Below are 21222 nucleotides of genomic sequence, written 5' to 3'. Positions count from 1 at the left end.
TATTCTGTAGCTTAAGGGAGCTTCTAACATTCGAGTACTTACCTTAAGTTTTGTCACATTCTTCTTAATTATATAGATTCTGAGGGGGTTCACCATCATTATTATGGATGTTTACTACAAAGATATGGGCTACATTCTTATTACAGTTTAAGGGAACAGACTGATCAAAATTAAATTGTAGGTACAGCATAAAAATGATTAAAAGGATATTAGTGTGGAAATATGTCTTTGGTTAATTGTTTAATAAAAATTTCAGTTATCAAATTGTGGCTTGATCTCATTTTATTTCAGTGATCAGATACCCATTATAAACACATACATATATGTATATACATGTCGATAACACAGAAGACAGAGGGAGAGGCGAGAGACAGAACGAGAGGAGAATAGGAGCTCCTTCCTTCATCCCCTCACACCCAGTATCACTAGAGAACTCACTAGAAAATAGACAGGCGAGTGGAAATACCATATTAACCACAGTTACTGTGGCGAGATGGAAACATACTGACCTCACTCATCTGCATTTTCCAATCACTTAGTAATATTACTAATAATTAGTAATCATGTCACATTTGCAATCTATACAGTAAAATCAGTTTCATATCCAAACCTTAAGTTGAAAATCACTTCCTGTCCACCATTCATTTTCAGTGAAAGATTTATCAAACATATTTTATCTTTAGGCTCAGAAATAAACGCACATCTCACTTATTAACACCTGGTATACAGCTAATAAATTATAACACTCAATAAACGAAACTGCAAATGGCTAACTTGGATAAATTAAGTATGAAACAGAAATGTATTACTAAGGAGCAGGCATTAAATGTATCTCCCCAATAATCCCAAAGACACCCTAAATTCAGCACCAAGAATTTCACATACTCTGATTAACCTTATACAATTACCACTACGTGTAGCACAGCATTCCATAAGAACAGTATCACATGACATGTTTAAGTAAAAGGGCTTGGAAAAGCCTCCCATTCCGCACCCACAGAGCACTTCACTATTCTGTCAGTCAGTGTAACTAGGAATGAGGGAAATCAGTAAGGTATTTGCTTTGTGTAGAATGGACACATACCGGTTTTAAAATGCCTTTTAGCACAGTACAAATGAACTCAGAGTCAAGTTAAATTAGGCAATTTTGGTTCCTGTACTATCTTAATTTTGGAGAATAATTTTGACTAGCATGCACTTTCCCCTGTTCTGTGAAACCTCCTGTCTCTGTTGTTGTTTTTTAGGCCATGACTTAGGATTTAAGTAAGTGTCACTATTTTCTCATAGCAGTCCGAGAAGTCAAACAGCTGTTTCTCCTGGAAGGCTGGGGAGAATGGGAAATGAGAGACAGTGACAACCAGCCACAGGAGCGATAACCACAGTTCAGTGAAGTCGGGGTGAGCATTTTAGCAGACCACAACTGTGGGAAGATGGGCAAAGAGCCTGCTCTCAGCCTGAATGACAACACGAAGCATCTGAGGTTGGCAAATATAAAAGTGTTGGACATCAGATGATTCAACATAGAAACAGAGCCTAGTCCAGATTGAGGACAAGCTATATCACTCCAAGGAACATCCAGCTGTGGCTGTCAAGCTCCTACAGGGCAGTGCTTTGTCAGTGAAAACATCAGTAAACACGGCAGCTATCATTACAGTCTAAAACAACTAGTGAACCAGCACCTTCAAGTGTGACACACAGGCTACCAGAACACTGTTACTCCCCTTAAGGAAACGTAAACTCTTCTAAAGTACTGTTTCATTCCTTATGATGTGTGTAGTATCCTTTTGCTGCTATTATGGAACTAACTTTCATATCAAGAGTTTTGTTTTTTATTATTATAAATTTATCTATATTGATATTTGGTACTTTTAAAGGAAATGCAGCAAAGTCTTATTCCTTAAATAGGCAAACATATTAGGATGATCTGACCAGGTTTGTTTCTTCCCTCTGTAATTCAGACTGCCACATTACAGAGTTGGATGTTCACCCACTGTACAAAGCTCTGCTTTATTTTCACTGCAGTGAAAAGGGTAATCTTACTTAGCTAGATAAATCCTGCACAGGTTTGAATACAAGTTGTGGAAGGAAAAAACTATTACTTGCTCTATAAATATACCCATCCTAATCACATCTGAGGAAATGACATTCGAGGCCATTGGGCCCATCTTCATTTGTTACTTCATTCTCTTTAAAAGCAATCTCAAGAAACCAGTATTCAGATGTCTTCTCAGAGAGTCCCGTCCCAGGCAGTGCTTGACTGTGACCAGCACATCAAACATGGACCAGAAAACTGACTTCTTCTATATGCTAAAAATTGTATGCCAAATGACTACTCTTCTGCTCACCCCACACTGGTCTCACTTCCATGGAGTGGGGAAGACATAGTAAATAAATGATGACAATGAATATTTACGGAGTCCTTATGTCCCAAATACTTTCGCTAACTTAAATTGGCCATTCGACATGATCTAGGCTCTAATAGGAGTAACAAACACAACACTATAGAAAGTTGTCTGGAAGTGGGAGTACACACTTGGTGTGAAATCACATGCACACCCTGGGTTTCTGATCCCTAGAAGCAGCTACACCTTTGTCTGATCTTTCTTTGAGTTCCTTACAATGTGCAAACTTTTTTTTTTAATCACTCCCGATTACTTCAACACAAGAAGCCATTATCACTCTATGCTGGCTGGCTTGATTGTTTGTGATTGTAGGAAACCACACAAATGTGAGTCCTGAACCCCAGACAGACAGCACACTGCTGATAATCTTTCAGTGACCACTCCTGGCAGTAGGCTCATCTGTAGATGTCATGTGATTCCATCTTGTTATGCTTCGAAGCAGCTCATGATATCCCGTTTTGTGCCTGAGTTCTTCTGTATGCTAAAAAGTGTATGCTCACGCCACAATACTCAATACTGCTCAGTGGGTCTTACACAAGCTGTTGGCTTTGTTGACACTCATCAGATGTTTGATGAACATCTTAAAACCCATGAATCCTCATCTTTTATAGATGGAAAGGGGCATGTCTCACCAACACTGCCTGACTTTACACCCTTGGGAGTGACAAGCATTTGCAAGGTTGATGAACAAAGAAATCAGGGCTACAGTTCTGAAGTCACTTGGGTTTCAAGGGAGATGTTGTCCCCACCACTCACAGGTTAGCTGCATGGCAAGTTAGTTTGGACTTTCTACTTCTCAAGTCTTTTTATTTGCACAATAAAGCTAATAATACCTACCCTGAATAGTTGCTGCAAAGTTGACAAAGATCCAGCAGAGATGACACAAGAGCTAAGAGAACAACAGCAACTACGTTTTCCTTCGATTGTCTCTGCATTGCATCATTGCCTTCAGCAGCTGTTTTAAGAGATGGCCAGTCTAGCTTAGGACCAGTTGATAAAGGAAGAAGCGGAGGTCAAATAAATAAATAAATAAATAATAAATAAAGGATCTTGAATATTTTTACAAATTTACTTTCTTATTCAACTGCTTCCAAGTGCAAGTTGAACCACTCTTAATTAGTTAAGAAAATGGAAGTTACTTTCATTACCTTTATAACTTTAGTCTAGAAAAACTTTGATAGTCACCCTGAAGTTTTCACAACTACTCTATAAGAAACCACTACCATCAAACTGACGCTTTTGGTGTCAATCAAATAATAAAGAGATTGAGATGGGCTTTAGAAAGAACATTCCAGAAATGAGCCCATTATAGAAGTGGCTGTGATTGTCAGGTAAGTCTCATGTAGGCAACACACACCGAGATTAAACCCTAAGGCAAAGTTCTTAACTAAAGTGACTGACTAGAGTTCTGTGGCCTCAACTGACCGAGTCTCTAACTTGCACAGCAAAGATACTTCTCTGAGCTGAAGAACTGGAGATAGAAGAGATAACACGTTCATACTCTCCAGGGACTTTGAATGCCCAAACTGCACTCCAGAAGCACACGCTTCCACAGACTGAATCATCTCTACGACTGTGGTATCTAGCCGGCATTCTTTCATTACTGGGATCAAACATGCTTTAAAAAGTCCCAGAACTCAGTGACAGTGACCATGCATCGCCTCACTCCAGGAGCAGTCAGGATACGACAAAGCTTCATGCATCTGGATTGTCCCAGCAATCTGATGAGGACACTTCAAAAGATGTTTCCACTGATCAAACTACAAAGTATCTCTTTCATGCTCCACAGAAGCTCCTGCAGGGAAGTGAAATAGTCTTCTAACCATAAATAATGAGATGACTGGCTTTAAATCCATGGGTAAAGTTGGTGAACTGAAAAAAAAATCAAGAACCAGAAATGTCAAAATACTTTTGAGGATGCAGTTCTGCTTGGAGGGCTCCATGGTGGGTGTGTCTCGCTCTCGAGGAAGGAGTGGCGCTTCTTTTGTTTCCGTTCAATTCTTTCTTGCCTTTCTTTCTTTTCCTAAAGGGGGAAAAAAACCCAGAAAACTCTAAGGTTATATATACTATGTGAACTTGTTATTAAATCAGATTGTTGGAAGAAAATAATTCATTATAAGAAAGCTGTATACAATTAAATTGTTTAGTTATAAAGAACAAGTAGTTAGGGAATATTGCTATTTGTATGACTATATACAGTTTTACTATTAATCTGTAATAATGTCACATTTTGGTTTTTGTTTGTTTGTTTTGAGACAGAGAGTTTTGTAAAGCATGGTCTAGCATCAAAATCACTACATAGTCCAGGAGGACTTTGAACTTCTAACCCTCCAGCTTCCTGCTTTCCCAACTGCTGGGATTAAAGGAGTGAACCATCATACCTGGCTTCACCCTAGTTTTTAAAATGTTGATGGTATAATAAAAATTATATCCAACTAGTCATAGAAGCTTACACATATAAACCTAACACTCAGGAGCCTCAGGCAAGATTGCTATGAATTTGAGGCTAGCATGGCCTACATAGAGTTTCAGACACCAAGTAGATGATGATGATGATGGTGGTGGTAGTGGTAGTGGTGGTGGTGGTTGGTGGTGATCATAGGAAATGGAGAAGAGGAGGATAGGAGAAGAAAGAAGGATGAGGATAGTGACCAGAGGTAAAGTTCTTTAGCATGGGGATACATACACAGTCCCAGTTTTGGGGAAGTTGAGAGAGAAGTATCATAAGTTGGAGGCCAGCTCTGTTTGCTCAGCAAGACTGTGCTTCAAAATCCAAAACAGAAAACCTGTAAGTGTGTAGTTTTATAACAAACATCATGATTATGGAAAGTTAGTGGTGGCCTTTGGGTAACACATTTCCAGAAGGAGACCTGCAAGAGCCATGTCTGACTGTGCCATGGCAACAGGACATCCCAGATGCCTAAAGATCTAGTCTCACATTTTGTTATTGAACATGAGCACATTGTAAAACAACTTGTTGCCCTTGCTGTGATTTCTTTTGTTCAACTATTTGATTTCTCTAACTGCATAGATAATGTAACAGTGCTTTTAATTTTTAGTAGTTTGGGTATTTTCAAATGATATAAATACTGTCCTTGTGTGTTTTGTTGATGTTATTTGGAGTGTTAGGTTTTACAGAATGTATTAAGAAACAAGCCAGCCTCAAAAAGCAGTGGAATATATTAAGAACACATGAGTAGCTACTGAGCAGGACCAGTTCTCAGGCTCTGTGTCAGCTCCCTCAGCTCCCACATCACATCTTCCCTCCTCAACCTTTCCACTATTTACTTATGTTCAGTTTCACTGATCAACTTTCTATTTTCTTAAGCAGCTGTGGGCACTGACCTGCCTGCCAGCATCCACCCTGACTGAGTCTTAGGTTATGATACCCTGATGATTTCAATTTGATAGCATGGCTTTATTCCTTGATGACTCTGAGCAATTTAAGATTTAGAAACCATGTCAAGACCTGAAAGACTGGATAGACTCTGAGTTTCATTTTATTTTGGTTTTGGCAATTGCTTGAAATTTTCTGTTTACTGCACTAGTCCTTTCGACATTTTTATTTCTTGCTGTGAAGCAAAGCTTTGAAGTCTAAATATCAAAGGCATTAACCAATAGCAAGTCTCCTGCCACCACTAATGTGTGCCGCTCCTCACATATCACATCCTCTGAGGTCCCTATGGAGCTTTTATTCTTCTGGCACCATGATACCTTAATTTTTGTTCCTTCATTCAAATGTCAAGCAGTCACCTTCTACTTGGGGTCAAACTCAGAATGCTTATCAATGCAAACACACAGATACATAAACTTTCTGTCGCTCAGAAAACTTTCAAAATGGACAGGTGAGAAACAAGTAAATAGATAACACAGAATCCAAAATTGTGTGAGTTTCTATGAAACAGAGGATAGAAGAGCAATGTGCGTCCACAGAAATGTGGATTAAAGGAGCATCCATCTGAGCTGACACATGTTAGACAGAGACAGGGTGTGGGGACTCACTGGGGAAGAGGTTTCAAGCAGAGAGGTGCCAAGAGTCATAGCTCAGAAAAATCTGAGAAGAAGCTGGTGATGTCGGAGGAAACATCACCAGCCACTGGGACCAAGCCATGAGGGACAGGAGAGTCATGCCAGATGGGAAGGGACATAAGTAACAGTAAACCATGGTACTATCCAGAATTCAGATGGTAAAGGACTGTAACTAGGGACAAATACTGGAGAGTATTGGGAGGACACAGAGGAGAAGCACAGTGTGTGTGTGTGTGTGTGTGTGTGTGTGTGTGTGTGTGTGCATGCTACCATCACACGGGGGCAGTGAAGCAAATGTTAAAGCACTTGGTGACTTGGCAGACCCAAGAATTTTTCTACTTTGCTGGTTTTGCTGGCAACAGGGACAAAGCAAGGGAGAAAGGGGCTTGGCAGAGTATGTGGAATCCCAGAAGTCTCCACCAGCTTTCCAGCACGTTAGCAAAGTAAAGACAAACAGAATACTAGGAACCAGAGCTGGCAGGAGCTGCTGAGTAGAGACTTTATCACTTCATTTTTATTTCTGATTAAGTTCCAGGACACATGAGGAAGAAAGAATGCAGCTTCGAAGAGAGGAGAGATAGAATATTTCTATTTTATTGGTTGAAAAGAGGATTAGTGGCTGTTGTAGAATATTTGATCACATTGTAAAACTGGAGATTGTGCTATTTGCTGAAAAAGAAACATTTCTAGTTGTGGTGTGGTTCAGCCCTTAGCACACATCTCTGCTGGAATACAGACACAGTCTTAGTACACACTTTTAATTCCAAACAATGAAGGTAAAGTTAGTTTGTAGATAAAAGCACCCATGTTTGAAATTAATATCTAATTGAGTGTCATACAAATTAATAAGTCAGAGAAAGATGTGACAGAATAGGATATGCCTAACTCACATGAGGAGAGGAAAAGAGAGGTTACTTAAGAGAGCAGTGCAGAGAGAGGAGAGAGGAGAGGAGGCAGTTTTACTGGGACAGTTGTTTATAGACAGGCTGCAGAGAGAGAAGAAACTAGAAATGGGTGAAGACAGAACAAGCCAGAGGATGAGAAGGAGCCAGAAGACTAGAACAGATTGCCAGAGTTAGTTTGAGGCCAAGCAGAGCAATACAGGGGAAGGCAAATACAATCAGTCAGCTTGGAGAGGAGTTTGAGACAGAACAGCTGAGTTGAATCAGCCAGCCAGAGCTCAGAAAGAATTAGACAGGGTGAGCTTATTCAGCAGTAAGTCTCAGAGGCTAAAACCATTCGAGGCCTAGATAAGATGGAACACAGGTTAGAAGCTTCCAGGACTAGGCCTAGGTTAGCAGACGTGGCAGCAAGCAATTACAACAGGAGTCTAAGGCACTTTTAGTAGTGGCATTTCCTCTCATCACTGAAGTGTCATCTTCCACATTTCTACTTCATTACAGCAGGTGAATTTGACCCCCTTCTCATTCATACTTCTTTTGAAGAAAAGTCTGTCTAGGTGTTAACACAACATCTACACATTCATCTAGATGCATTTTACTTGGTGTTTGAACAGCACTTGCTCTTCCATCCTGAGACTTAGACTGCCTCTCTGTTTCTGATTCTCTGCTAAGACCACATGTCCAGTTCCTTCTATCTGGCTTTCTTCTATGACTCAGAAAAGGAGTGGATCCCATGAGGCCCTTAGACAGCCTTGTCTCTGCAGGCTGACAGCTTGGGGAAGACACCAGAGTGGATGTTGGCTGTCTGCGTCTTTCATCAGTACATATGAAGGTTGAGAAGCATCATGAGAACAATGTGGCAATGTTGTTCCATCTGAAGACAATATTTCTAAGTCAAGAAAAGTAAGGCGAGGTCTTAACATTCACAGCCCTGCTCCTGAGGATGTCTGCACACTTGATTCTCCTACTGAAGCAAAGAGGAGTCGTTCAGAACCTTCCGAAGAAAAGGCTGTCATTACTTCACCTGATACAGCTATGCTTCTTTTTCTCCAACCTATCTTCAAAGAGAAAACCTGAAACAAGTTTGACCTTACAAGTAGGATGCTGAAAATCCAGCAGTAGTTGTAAGTAATTCTTACCCTCACTATCAAGTAACAGGAGTCAACAATGTTAGAATAGGTAAAAGAATTTGGAGATGTTTTCTATCAGTTGTGGGGGTCTGGGCTCCTTCCTTCCCTTCACCGTAGTTGTTCTGCCAGCAGAAAGTTTAAACAGCAAACAGGCAGGCTGGAGAGCAGGGTCAATACTGTGCTGTGTGGTTGAGTTCTGGGTGCATCCCTGGGTGAAGTTTTACTGCATGGTGTGGTATGATAGTAGCTCTTAAGGCTTTGAGTCAACACACTGCACTCTAACAGTGACTCAAAACTCTGGTGTGCTCAGGAATGAGAATGCTACTCCAGTTTCAAGGAAATATGGAAACAAAATGGAAAATTCAAACTTTGAAATTTAATTACCCAAGGATATCAGCAGTAACATAAATCATTTGATAATGGAAGTAGTTTAACATTAACAAAAATGAATTAGGCGTTATGTCAGAGTTTAACTTAAAAGATCATCACAAAATACCAACCACTTCATTCAAATATCACACTTTTTCATTTTTTACTTTTAAAGATAGGGTCCTACTATAAGCTAATACTGACCATCTAATTTTGTCATTTATCTACATGGAACTGTCATGAAGCAGTACAAGAGTCCATACAAACTGGCAAATGATGCTTGCTTCTCCAGGTCAAGACCTGGAAAGAATGGACACCTTTCTATCACTAGTTTAAGGTCGCGTCTATCCGAGAGCTTTGGGCTGCATTTCCTGGAGACTTGGCCTAGGTTGGTCATGCATGATTATTCATTTTACTCCTAGACACTTTATCACGTCTTATGCATTTAAGGAATAAAGTTGGTCTTGTGCACTGTAGGGAGTGCTAACTCCAAAATGTGCATGAAAAATATAGATGCCCAGGGAGAAACTTAAAGAACTGTGATGGGGGTTTGGGGGAGCGGGTATCACCTGTGATGGGGAGGCATCACCCAGATACAAGACACATGAAGCCCAGCACCGGAACTGCTAGTACTAGAAAATTTACATACATAATGAAACTGGCCAGTAGAGCACAAGCTCAAGAAATAGAGCCCCCAAGGCAGGGATAAATCCAAGAGATGAGCTCTTGTTCCACCAGGAGAAGATTCGTTCTTGGGAAAATTACATTGGAATCAAATTTCTTATCATGCATGAAAATAACTTGAAGGCAGGCAGGGCACATGAAAAGATATATCGGAGCCATCAAAGAATGAGAGAGACTTGGTAGCTTCAAACTACAGGAGGGTCTTTTCACCTAGGTTTGAGAATCAGAAGTCAAAAGAAAAGATGAGAAATCAAAAATAAAACTGGAACTGGCATGGCCTAAGACAGTAAAATGCAAACCTGACAAAGCAAGAGCAGAGTGGGTGGAAAGATGCCTCTTCTAACAAAAATTATGAGAAAATTTCCCTACTACAGAGGTTTCTAGAATCAGTAAGAAAAAGGCAATCCAGTAGAAAAATGTGTGGGTCTATGATGTGACAATTTACTGAATATACACTCCTACTACATATTTATAAATGAACACATGCTCAAGTCAAGTCAGTCTGAGATATGCAAGTCAAAAGAAAATAAAACAAACAAAACCCTAATCTGATGCTTTAGACAGCAGATGGAGATGAACTCAGTTAAATCAGATACGAAGGACAACAAACCAAAACCCTGCTAGATGGACTATGGAGAAATTTCATATGTGACCTATTCATAAGAATGCCATCGACTTGCTCAAAGTACAATATTTATGGGTATTATTTGTTTAAAATTAAGAAAATTAGTATTTGTTTAAAGATAGAATACTGATTTTGCTTGACAGTAACCAAAAACGTGTTAACATGTAAATTAAAAGCAAATATTTATTACCCACCCACACACTTAGGGTAGCGGGATGTTGTACCATCCAACCTCAGAGTTGATTCCTTTCATTAAACAATGCCTACATGAAACCCCCTTCCCTAAATCATCAGCACCATCAAGAGTGTAAGGAATAGACCGTGTTCCTCCCCCTTAACTTCAGTGCTACGGCATGCAATGGCTCACTGCATCTACAAGACTCTGTACCCTCCGTGCACTTGTCTGCTTTCTATGATGTCAGAGGCATGAAGCACAGAAATAAGAATGGGCATGATGGGAAGGGGCTGAGGCAGGGATGCAGGCCTAGAGCATCACAACTGGTGCAAGCTTAGATGCTTCGGTGAAACTCAGAAGCAAGGAGAGAAATGAGAGACCATGGGGGAATCTGATCTGCAGAGGAGAAAAGGCTAAGGTCAACGAGGTGCACTTCAGGAGGAAGAAGACTGGGAATAAAAAGCAGAAAAGGAATAAAAAGTCAGTTAAGAGGTCAAGTTCATCTGCACGTAACACATACCAGCCACTTTTCGTATTCGCTGATGGCTTGCTTGTCTTTGTCTTTCTTCTCTGCTCTCTTCAGCTCTTCCTTTCTTCTCTCATTTATTTTCTCCTTTTCCTTTTGCTTGAGAAGAGCTTCCTTTTTCTCACTCCTGTGTAGGAGAACATGAAACACTGGGAGGTTAAGGGAGAGTATGGCCCTGCGATGCCCTCCTGCAGCTTGGAAAGCCATGAGGTAAGCAGTAATTCCGAGGGAAGCCTCAAGCATTAACGTGAAACTACCGAACTGCGCATTGTGGGGGAATTACCATTTTTCAAAAGCAGTTACACTGTCTTTCTTTTTCTCAGCAACTGCTTCCTCTTCTTTCTGTTTTTTCGCTCGTTCATATTCTTTCTCCCTCCTGGTCTTCTCTTTGAGGTATTCTAGCTTTTTCTCTTTCCATTTTTCAAATGCCTAAAAAAGTTCAGAGGGACCCTCTTACTTGTCATGGTTTTTCTGAGGTCAGCCTAAGTACAGGAGATCCTGCATTCAAGCCCAGCACTGCAGGGCACCGAGAGCAGTCGGACGGCTGGAAACACTCACTTGCAGGGCCTCGCCTTTCCTCACAGCGTTTTCTTCTTCTGTTTTTTTCTTGTTTTTTTCCTCCAGCCGCTTTTTTGCAGCTATTTTCTTTGCTTCCTTTTCTTTCATAGCCTTCCAGGCCTCAAATGATGCCAATGCTTCCTCTCTCTTGGCAGCCTTTTTCTATTTTGATAAAAACAAAACAAAACAAAACAAAACAAAACAAAACAAAATGGCATACAGTGATGTGTCTACACAGGAGTGCAAGCCTAGACGGAAATATAGAAGTATGTATTTGTTGTTAATGTCCCAACAGTTATCACACAAGGAAGCTACAAAGCAGTTAACTTATTCAGAATGATTTGGACAAGTTGATCTTCAAAAACTGTTACTCCAATTATTCCCTGCTTTTTACAATGTCAAAGCACTTATCATGTTGACCTACTTAGTATTCATGAGAAAGAAGCATCTGTTGACCTTGGGAGGACACTAAATAAACATTGTCAAAATAAACTACAGCAGGCTAACTGGTCCTATAAAATGTTTAGTAAAACAATATCATGAAAGTTAAAAGATTATAAACTAAGGTACGTTGCCCAAGGCACACTGGGTGCAATGCTTTGCTTGATCCCTGTTTTGATACTGAGGCAAAATTTTCCTATAACATGAACATAAAGCAAATGTTAAATAAGGGAATCACACTAAAACATGTAGGGGCTGTACTGCAGCTGTTGTGTGACAAACACAATGAATTTACTCTCTACCTCATTAAGGCCAATATTGGACCTGGAATACTGTTCAACCTTAGAAGACCTAGACCATATCATAGAGGTGACATGATTCAGAAGCAAGAGAACCCAAGAGACCTAAGCAGAGCTAAGAGCACAAAGGCCCTCAGAGGCGCTGTCCTGGAGGCCGCTGCATGAGGAACTGCCTGGCTCCAGTGCTGCTCATTTTAGGAACGCTTCCCTGGCCACCTACTTTAGCGTGGATCAATACAGTGAAGTGGAAAGAAAAGAAGATCCACGGGCTCTCAGGTAGGTGAGAGGAATAGCAAAATCACAGCGAGGGCAGGACAAGAGTCTTGGGCATGAAGGGGATTGTGGGTCAGAGGGCATAACAGGACAGGAAAACTGAAAGCCGGTGTATAGCAATGAAGTTCTTGGCTAAACTCTAATTAAAGTCAATTTCTGTGACTAAATCTGTTGGTCACACAAATACTAAGTTCACAGTCAGCCCTGCCGTTTCTAGCCTATGCATATAAACCTTAGAATGTATGTGTTTTTATGTAAAAGTGAAATTAAGCCCAAACAGAAAAGATGAAATCAGAAATCAGTTCCTTAATATATATATTTTATCACTTAAAAATAGTTCATTCACTAACATTAACTATCCAGAGATATTTTACAGATGTAAACTTCTGTCTTTTGTGATTCTATTTTTGTGATACCTGTTCATTTTGGATCCTCAAGTTTTCGCTTTCAATTCTTTTTATTCTGTGCATTTCATGTAAATACACATTTTTCTTTTCTAACCACTCCTATGAAATTAAAGAAAACAAAAGGTTATATGATGCTATGGTGTGTCCAAATGACAGAATTTTTATCTTTTTCTAAAATATTTGTTGAAGGGTTAAAAAGGAAATCACAAAATTAATGTTTTATCTAAAGTAGTATTCTCTTTCCAACAATATTGTAAAACATGAAGATGAATACTGCTGCTTAAAAAATCATATGTATATCATCTTTTTTATTGCAAGACTTAAATGATTTACTATAATGGTTAAATATATCAATATTTTACACGGAAATTCAAGTGTAAAATTTTCCATAATAGATTATGTTTTATGTAACAAAACAAAAAGTATTTTTCTTAAAATTGTGGAAAAAATAGGAAAATCTTAGTTTGGAAGTCTAGCAAATTCTCAGGAAAGAAAAACTTAAAAATTTTTTTTTTGTTGATCATGACTAATATAAACTTTCATAAGAACAGAATAAATACATGTAGATTTTACAACAGACTGGCTTTAGCTATATTTCTATAATACAACAGTATCTCCTCTTTCCTTAAAAACACTATTTTTATATTTTCAACAAAATATGGCAGCATGTAATTGAGAAAATCCCCTGGGATTTCTCTCATACTTATAAGGAAAAAAACCTCTCTCCCAATGACAGTGAGTGTCCAACCATAATTCTGGACGGTCACCTTACATTTGATGGGCAGGCAGTGTGGAAAGGATTGGTTCTCGTTTAGGAAATACTTCCTCTTTTACCTGATAAACAGCTGCCCTTATGTGATCAGCCTTGTCTGGCTCTAGGCTCTGCTTCCGTGGTGGCTTCTGGTCTAAGACTTTCAAATTCCCTAAGTAGTGAGAGGAGGCAGCTGCTGACGGACTTCTTTTTGTGGGACCGGATCTCTTTAAAAACTCAGAGGTCATCAGCCTGGAACATTGCGAACACACCAAGAGCATGTGTTAGAACCGAACCTGGCCGTTATCTACAACTGTATTCTAAAGTCAGGTGTGGCACCTCACACCTGTGCACCTTACTCAGGAGGCTGAGACCGGAGGATTAACATGAGTTCACAGTCAGCCTGGTGGGCACAGTGGGTTCCAGGCTACCCTGGACTAGGTGTAGGAACCCATCTCAAACAAAATGAAACAAAATTCTGACTGGATGTCATAAATTATAATTGCTTTGAAAATAATCCAGTCAAAAGAAGTCATGTTTGCTTAGTTCCACTCAACATAATTTAAATTTTATAACTTTGAACTACAGTTTCTTCTTGGGTACTTATAAAGCCTTTTAAAGAAACATGACCAGATCTCAAATTACATGAAAATTACCAACCAAGTAGGTTTTAATCAGTCTTTGAATATGTTATCACATTATTCTGTTACTTGATATGCTCTAACTATAAATTTATACTTGGTTTATAAATTTAGAAGCATAAGACCCTGTGTTTTGGGTATATATGAGAAAATCCAGCCTACCTTCTCTCTTGGTGAATAAGGTTTACGGCATGGTGGACTAGTCACTCTTCTGCACATTTCTCATCTGCCCTGAACTCACAGCAATCCTGTTTCAGCCTACAGAGTGCTGGATTATGTGCCAACATGCTTACCTTCAAACTCTTATAATTTTAATAAACCCACTGAGCCCGTGAAAACTGTCCACCTTTTCCCATATTTGAAAAAAAAAACCACTTAATAGGGGAAAAAAAAAGGTGCTGCTCTCCAACTTTCTGGCCATTTACACATCCTGCTGTGAAAGCACAAGCGCTCCAGCCACGGAGCCGAGCCGTGCTGCCAGATTGGGGAAACATAAAAACACAGCTAGAGAGGAAAAACTGCAGGAAGACTGCCTAAAATAAGGATTTTTCTATGAAAGAGTTAAACCGACACAGAGTTTCCTCATGAAGTATCCATCCCAGCTGACAATAGAAATGACTAGAAAAAAATCCATGGCAGCAAGTGGAATTTGTTACATAGTTTCTTGATTAAGGTGAGGTTTGCTAGAATTCGAGCCCATTCAGACTTTTACCTGCCAGAGGCACTGGACACTCTGTTATTCGTTGTCTTTTTATTCTTCATGTTTCTGTCTTCATTTGTTTTCTGGATGGAAACACAGAAAAGGATCACTCACCGTGAGGATGTCAGGCCAGCTGGGAAGCAAAACTGAGAAAAGCAGCAACAGTATCGAGCTGCATCTAGAGCAGTGGGTCTCAGCCTTCCTCATGCTGCAACCCTTTAACACACTTCCTCAGGCTGCTGGGACCCCCAACCACAACATTATTTTCATTGCTACTTCAAAACTGTAATATTGTTGCTGTTGTGAATTATAATGTAAATATTGAATAAGCAGATGGTCTTAGGTGACCCCTGTGAAAGGGCTGTTTGACCTCAAAGGGATTGAGACCAACAGGTTGAGAAGCACCGCTCTACCTCTACCTTGTCAAGCACTTTAGGCACTGGCACAAGTTTGTATGCAGGATGGTCTCAAGGTTCCTATGCATCATAGGCGTGGATGGCACCATCACAGAAGTAATGTGGCTCATGACACAGACAGCACTTGGGACAGTGAGTGACCAGGGTGGGGATGAGGGGCTTCTCAGGTGAAGCTGATCTGGGGAGAGCTCCGGAAGCATGATAGGGGCTGAAGGGAAAGCGGGGAAATAATGTGAGAAGCATGTGTGCCTAGCTGCAGTTAGTGATGCACACAGAAATAGGATGCTGACGCTTAGGGACGGGAAGAGAGGCGCATGCGTTCAAGAAGGATGTGTGAGCTCCTCAGATGTACATGCTAAGGAGCATGGACGTCATTCTCATGCCCAGAAACAGCAAAGTAAACTGTACCAGGGGGACTGCTGGGTTCGAAGCGGGAAGGATCACTCAGCAAAGCATGAGAATAAAAGCAAACATCACCTCATCAGACTATGACCTTGCTGTGGTATGTAAACTATGTATTTTAACTGAGACTTGTCCCTGATCTAACTTCCCATCTATATCTTATAGCAGACTCTTGCCTGTTACATACAGTTCCCTGTTCCACACAGGTGGGGGTGGCCTAGCAGAACAGTGAGGATGCCAATGGGAGCATAGCCCCAAACCCGTGGTGCACGGATGCTTCTGCACTGTGGTTGCATGGGCCTCCCTGATACGGTCTGATCAAACTTTTGATTTTGCATTATAAGGCCCCAGTTGTACTCTGAATGATATAAGTGAGTTCTTAGCTACTCATAATGGCTAGGCATGGGCATTAACCATCTGATGCTCTAATAGGTCAAGACTAAATTCAGAGGAAATAAAGGCTAACAGTGTTGCACTGTAAAATTTAAAGGTACAGTAGTCTATGATATCCTATCATAGAGAATCATAGTCATTATACAAAACACAAATCTGTTCCTAACATTATAATACTGTTCCTGTCCTGATCACGGCCCTGTTCATCCACTGTGAAAGAGACAGACACTGAGAAACACTGGCCTAGCCTGGAACTCACTACGCAGCCAGAGTATTCTTCACACTGCTCATTAAAACTGTTTATGTTTTGAAGTGATATTACAATTTCACCAGTGTAACAACTCCGTAGCTTTTCTAGACAGTTGCACTTTGTATGATATGATCTAAGGAAACTTACAAACTTACAGACACATATACTGTATGGTTCTGCAATATTTTGCATTACATCACTGTGCCTGAGAGTTTCCAGTGAACACTCGCCTTCACTCTGCCAAGGGCAAACTTTCTTTGAACCTGAAAGTCAGTTGACTTGAGTAACATCTACTTGAAAATATCAAAGATGCTCTCCCTGGCTGACACAGAGGTGCAAAGACAGAAACAAGATACTGGATGGTTCTATTTCATGCGTGACGCTGCAGTGCCATGGTATGCTTTACCACTTACCTTGGCTGGCCCAGCTGGCTCAGTGGGTGTTATGACACTCGGGGAAGTGGAGAGCAGTGGGTCAGTGGTGAGGTCATCTTCTGTAAATCCACCCTTCTCTCTTTCTTCCTCAAGGTCGTCAGCTGCCACCTGACCTTCCTTGGGATTCTCAAGTTCAGGAGTAACACAGTTCAAAACTGAACTTCCTTCATTTTCATTTGATATCAAGGAATCCCAGGTTTCAGTAGGTTCTCCATCGTGATCTGTTTGGAGGCAGAGGGACAGCGCTAAATCCTTCTCATGCCACGGCATGCATGACAGGTTCATTTACTCTCCTTCAAACAAGTGTCATACTTTCTAAAATTTGTTTTGCTCTTAAGTGAATGCGTGTGTGTGTGTGTGTGTGTGTGTGTGTGTGTGTGTGCATGTACATGCGGCTATGAATGCCAACGCCCTTCTCAGAGGTCATATGAGTGAAAATCTCCAGCAGCTGCGAGATGCCTGGCATGGGTGCCGGGAATAGACTTGGGTCATCTGGAATAGCAGTAATAGTACATGTTCTTAACAGCTGACTCCTTTTGGATGGAGGAACTATATAGTTGAAGCTGTCCTTGAACCCCTGACCAATCTTCTTCTACCTCCCAAGTGCTGGAATTGCAGGCATGTGCCATGATACCTGGCTATAATCTCTTTTCTTACAAAATAAAACAAAGCTACCAAATTGAATTTGAACACACTTGACTTATGAATGCAAACATGCTTATTCAACTAACATTTCACAAGTCTCACACTTAGAAAATACAGAATGTATATAATTTGGATGGAATAATTACTCCCAAGTAAAGGAGAATATGTATGTGCAAATCAAGTAACTGAGACGGCACTACTCACTCATGGAGCCCATGTACTTGAAGCTAAAAAAGCATGCTGGGAAGGCAGGAGGCAAACAGCCCCGGAGCACTGCTGGTGGCAGCAGCTCGGGTGAACTGCACAGACTGGGAGAGAAGCACAGGGTGACTCTCATAGACTCATGTGTTTGAATGCTTGGCCCATAGCGAGTGGCACTATTAGAAGGTTGTTAGAGGGTGTGTGTCACCGTGGAGGTGGCCATTGAGGTCTCCCATACTCAAGCATGGGTAGCACAGTCTCCTTCTGCTGCCTGTGAATCAAGATGCAGAACTCTCAGCTCCTTCTCCAGCACCATGTCTGCCTGCACACTGCCCTGCTTCTCCATCCTGAGGCGGACTAGACCTCTGGAACTGTAAGCTAGCCCATGAAGTGTTTTCCTTTATGAGTTGCCGTAGTCACAGTGTATCTAACATGCAAAAAAAAAAAAAAAAAAAAAAAAAAAAAAAAAAAAAAAAAAAAAAAAAAAAAAAAAAAAAAAAAAAAACAAAAACAAAAAAAACCAACAACAACCCCAAAACCAAAACCCTAACTATGACACACAGATTCATGTAATTCATCTCAGAGATTCGGTCAGGGGCAGGCCATCTTCACCCCTTCAAGATGCGCTTAACTTGAAGAAGGCACCAAGGGCTGGCATGTGGACACTCAGGCCTCCTCATCAGTAACTCCTCCTTGAGTACAGCCCCAAGCTCCACATCAAAAGACTAAGCTCGGCTTTCACAGAACTGCTTCTGTGTGTATCTACTCTATGACGCTTTGACATGGCCAACAGAAGGAGCCAATAGTCCCTGTGTGATAATAGTTTTGATATTCACCAGGATCTAACTTCCAGTCACTGAAAAGTCCTAATTCTGCTGCTTTTGTTATGGCTACTGGGGATGGGGTGGGGGATAACTAAGTTTAGAAATCACTTCCTTGTCACAGTAGCTATGCTTCAATGTGAAGAGCGTCCATGACTGGATTCATTATTGCAATCTTTGGAGCTGTGAAAAGAACCAGGACTTAGGAGTCAGAGTCAAACTTCATGTCCACTGACCTTAGGTATGTGTCTCAAATCTCTGCAGTTCAGTTTTTTTGTTTTTTGGTTTGTTTGTTTGGTTTTTTAATCTGTAAAATGACAAAAATTACACTACATAGTAAGAACTTATCTATGTTTGCCTCTCTGTTGCTGTGATAAAACGCTGGGCAAAACAACTTGGGAAGGACGGGATTTACTTGGATTACATGTCCTGATCTCAGTCCACCTCATGGGAAGCCAGGGCAGAAGCTCAAGGCTGGCACTGGAGCAGAGCGCATTTGAGAATGCTATTCCTTGCTTGCACCCCATGGCTGGCTCAGCTTATTTTTTTTTTTATACAACTCAGGTCCACCAGTCAGGGAGTGACATCACAATGGGGTGGTTCCTACCATATTAATTAATCAAGAAAACGAGCCACACACTTGCCTACAGGCCACTCTGGTGGCAGCATCCCCTCAACTGAGATTCTCCCTTCTGAGCCATGTCTAGGTATGTGCCAGGGTAACTGAAACTAGCCACTTAATGAATGCTAGCCACACACGGCAGTCTCTATGAACAGCCCTTGCTTTCAGTTGGACTGAGCTACACATGTTACAACACTAAAAAGAAAGATGGCATTAACAACACACATGTCACATTTAATATGTGTTTTTTCTCACAGTATGCTTGGGGCTCCTTATGCACCCCTAATTTTTAAAATTCTCACAACCATGGCCATCTAAGGATAATTCACAGGTCCAGAGAGGCTTGTTATTGTGTCTATGTGTCTATGTCTAGATAAAAAGGCCAGGTATTATGTTGTTATCTACATGGTTAAAACAACACACACACACATACACAAAAAAATACAGGTTTACCTTAAATGATCTCCCCAGTTGTTTTTAAAGGTGTGTTGGAGGCAAAAACCAATTTAACACTTAATTTTCACAAGAGCCTTTTGAGACAGGTACTACAATACACTGGGGAATCAGAGGCACTGGGAAATTAACTTCTGTGTTCTGAAGTCACCCAGTCAATTGCACGGTCACGATTAAAACTCGCAGAAAAGCAAATATACTTTTCCCATAAATATTCAAAATACAGGACACTAAGTAATACAGAGCTCACAAAGAAGGTATAGTAAGAGGTGTAACTACCTTTTATGGGTGCCTTTTCCTGAGATCCTGGTGATGAGCAACCTCCAGGGCTTTCTTTGAGGGAAGATGAGGTCAGACTTTGTAAGAGCGAGTCCTATGAAAAAGTATTACCATATAAGGTTAACCCTGAGGACTCCCAGAGGCAAGAGAATCATTAACACTGTGGTTAGTTCTAGACAGTTGGCTCAAGGGTAAAGAGTGCTTCCTGCTCTTCCATAGGACCCCAGCTCAGCTCCTAGAACCCCTGTGAGCAGCTCACAACTATCTGTAACTTCAGCTCCTGCGGACCTGACACTCTCCTCTGTCCTGGACAGCACATGCTAAACTCTCAGGAAGGAGAAACCAGGGGCCAGTAAGATGACTCAGGAGATAAAGTGCTTGCTTCACAAGCCTGACCACCTGTGTGAGGCCGGAAGACTTTAAGTTTCACAAACTTGTCCTCTGTTTACCACAGGCAAGCCAAAGCAAGCACAGGCGCACAGAGGCAACGAGCAAAAATTGTGAATAGATGCAATGTAGAACAAGACAGAAATAAGAAAGAAAAGAACAAACTAACAAACAAAGCTGAGGGTGCAGATATCTCTGCAAAGAAGACTCCAGTCCCAAATCTTTTTACTGGTGAACCTTCTAATTCAACTTTTCCTAACTGTGTGATTCATAACAAACTTCTAGCAAATAAAGAGAGAAGACACAAACACAATAACAGAAAATCCCATCTGACTAACATTCAAGTTACATCTTGAAAAAAACCTAATATAGCCATATTCTTAATATACATACACATACACACACACATGGGAGGTTTAACAAAAGAGTAACAGATCAAATCACAAAAATAACCATGCCTTGATCAATCATGGTTTAAGCCAGGAACATGTAAGTGTAACAGGAACACCCATCCCGCACACAGGTACACTCTGAAGAATGGCAAGAGGAGGATGCAGAGAGGAAGCCAGTGTCCCTACTCTCACCTCTTCAGTATCTGGTATGGTATCTGAGGCAGAGGAGGAGGCGAGGCATTATGGGGGAGCTTACAGAGATGGAGGGGCTTCAGATCTGCTGGACACACAGGGGACTGAGCAGTGAGGAGACAAAGGTTCCACACCCAAGAAAGAGAAGCCCTGGTCTAGCAACATGGGAAATGCCCCGAGAGTGACCTTAAAGAGTCAGAGCAGAGCAGGGAGACTTACAGTGAGCAGTAGGGGACATTTAATTGTTAAAAAGAGTGTCCAGCAGATGAGCAGAAAGAGATGGAAACTGGGACAGGCTGCTTGCAACTCATTTTCCTGGATCTGCCCAAGCACTTAATGGAGGAGAATGTACTTTTCTGAGACACGAGCTTGAAGTTAGCTTTTCACTTTGAACTACAGAGAGGTGACAGGTGATCTTCCTGG

General features: G+C 40.9%; 1 protein-coding gene across 4 annotated transcripts in view; it reads right to left on the bottom strand.

The window, feature by feature from the left end:
• Nucleotides 1–264: 264 nt before the first annotated feature.
• Map9 (microtubule associated protein 9) overlaps nucleotides 265–21222 on the bottom strand; it is a 32733-nt gene continuing 11775 nt past the window's right edge. The window contains exons 6-14 of one of the 4 annotated variants that reach the window (XM_034500586.2): nucleotides 19829–19922; nucleotides 16787–17028; nucleotides 14925–14995; nucleotides 13655–13823; nucleotides 12830–12919; nucleotides 11401–11562; nucleotides 11126–11271; nucleotides 10837–10969; nucleotides 265–4425 (exon numbers count right to left, since the gene is read on the bottom strand). In XM_034500586.2, the coding sequence (XP_034356477.1) occupies nucleotides 4303–4425; nucleotides 10837–10969; nucleotides 11126–11271; nucleotides 11401–11562; nucleotides 12830–12919; nucleotides 13655–13823; nucleotides 14925–14995; nucleotides 16787–17028; nucleotides 19829–19922 (1230 nt within the window). In that variant the 3' untranslated portion in view covers nucleotides 265–4302. Of the gene's footprint in view, nucleotides 4426–8162; nucleotides 8328–10836; nucleotides 10970–11125; nucleotides 11272–11400; nucleotides 11563–12829; nucleotides 12920–13654; nucleotides 13824–14924; nucleotides 14996–16786; nucleotides 17029–19828; nucleotides 19923–21222 lie in introns of those variants that run through there. The other 3 variants (XM_076932578.1, XM_076932577.1, XM_076932576.1) reach the window with 3 other exon arrangements.

Source organism: Arvicanthis niloticus, chromosome 4, assembly GCF_011762505.2.
Source record: "Arvicanthis niloticus isolate mArvNil1 chromosome 4, mArvNil1.pat.X, whole genome shotgun sequence".
Lineage (NCBI taxonomy): Eukaryota > Metazoa > Chordata > Mammalia > Rodentia > Muridae > Arvicanthis > Arvicanthis niloticus.
The sequence above is the reverse complement of the archived record's forward strand: the minus strand, read 5'-3'. Positions and strand labels throughout refer to the sequence as shown.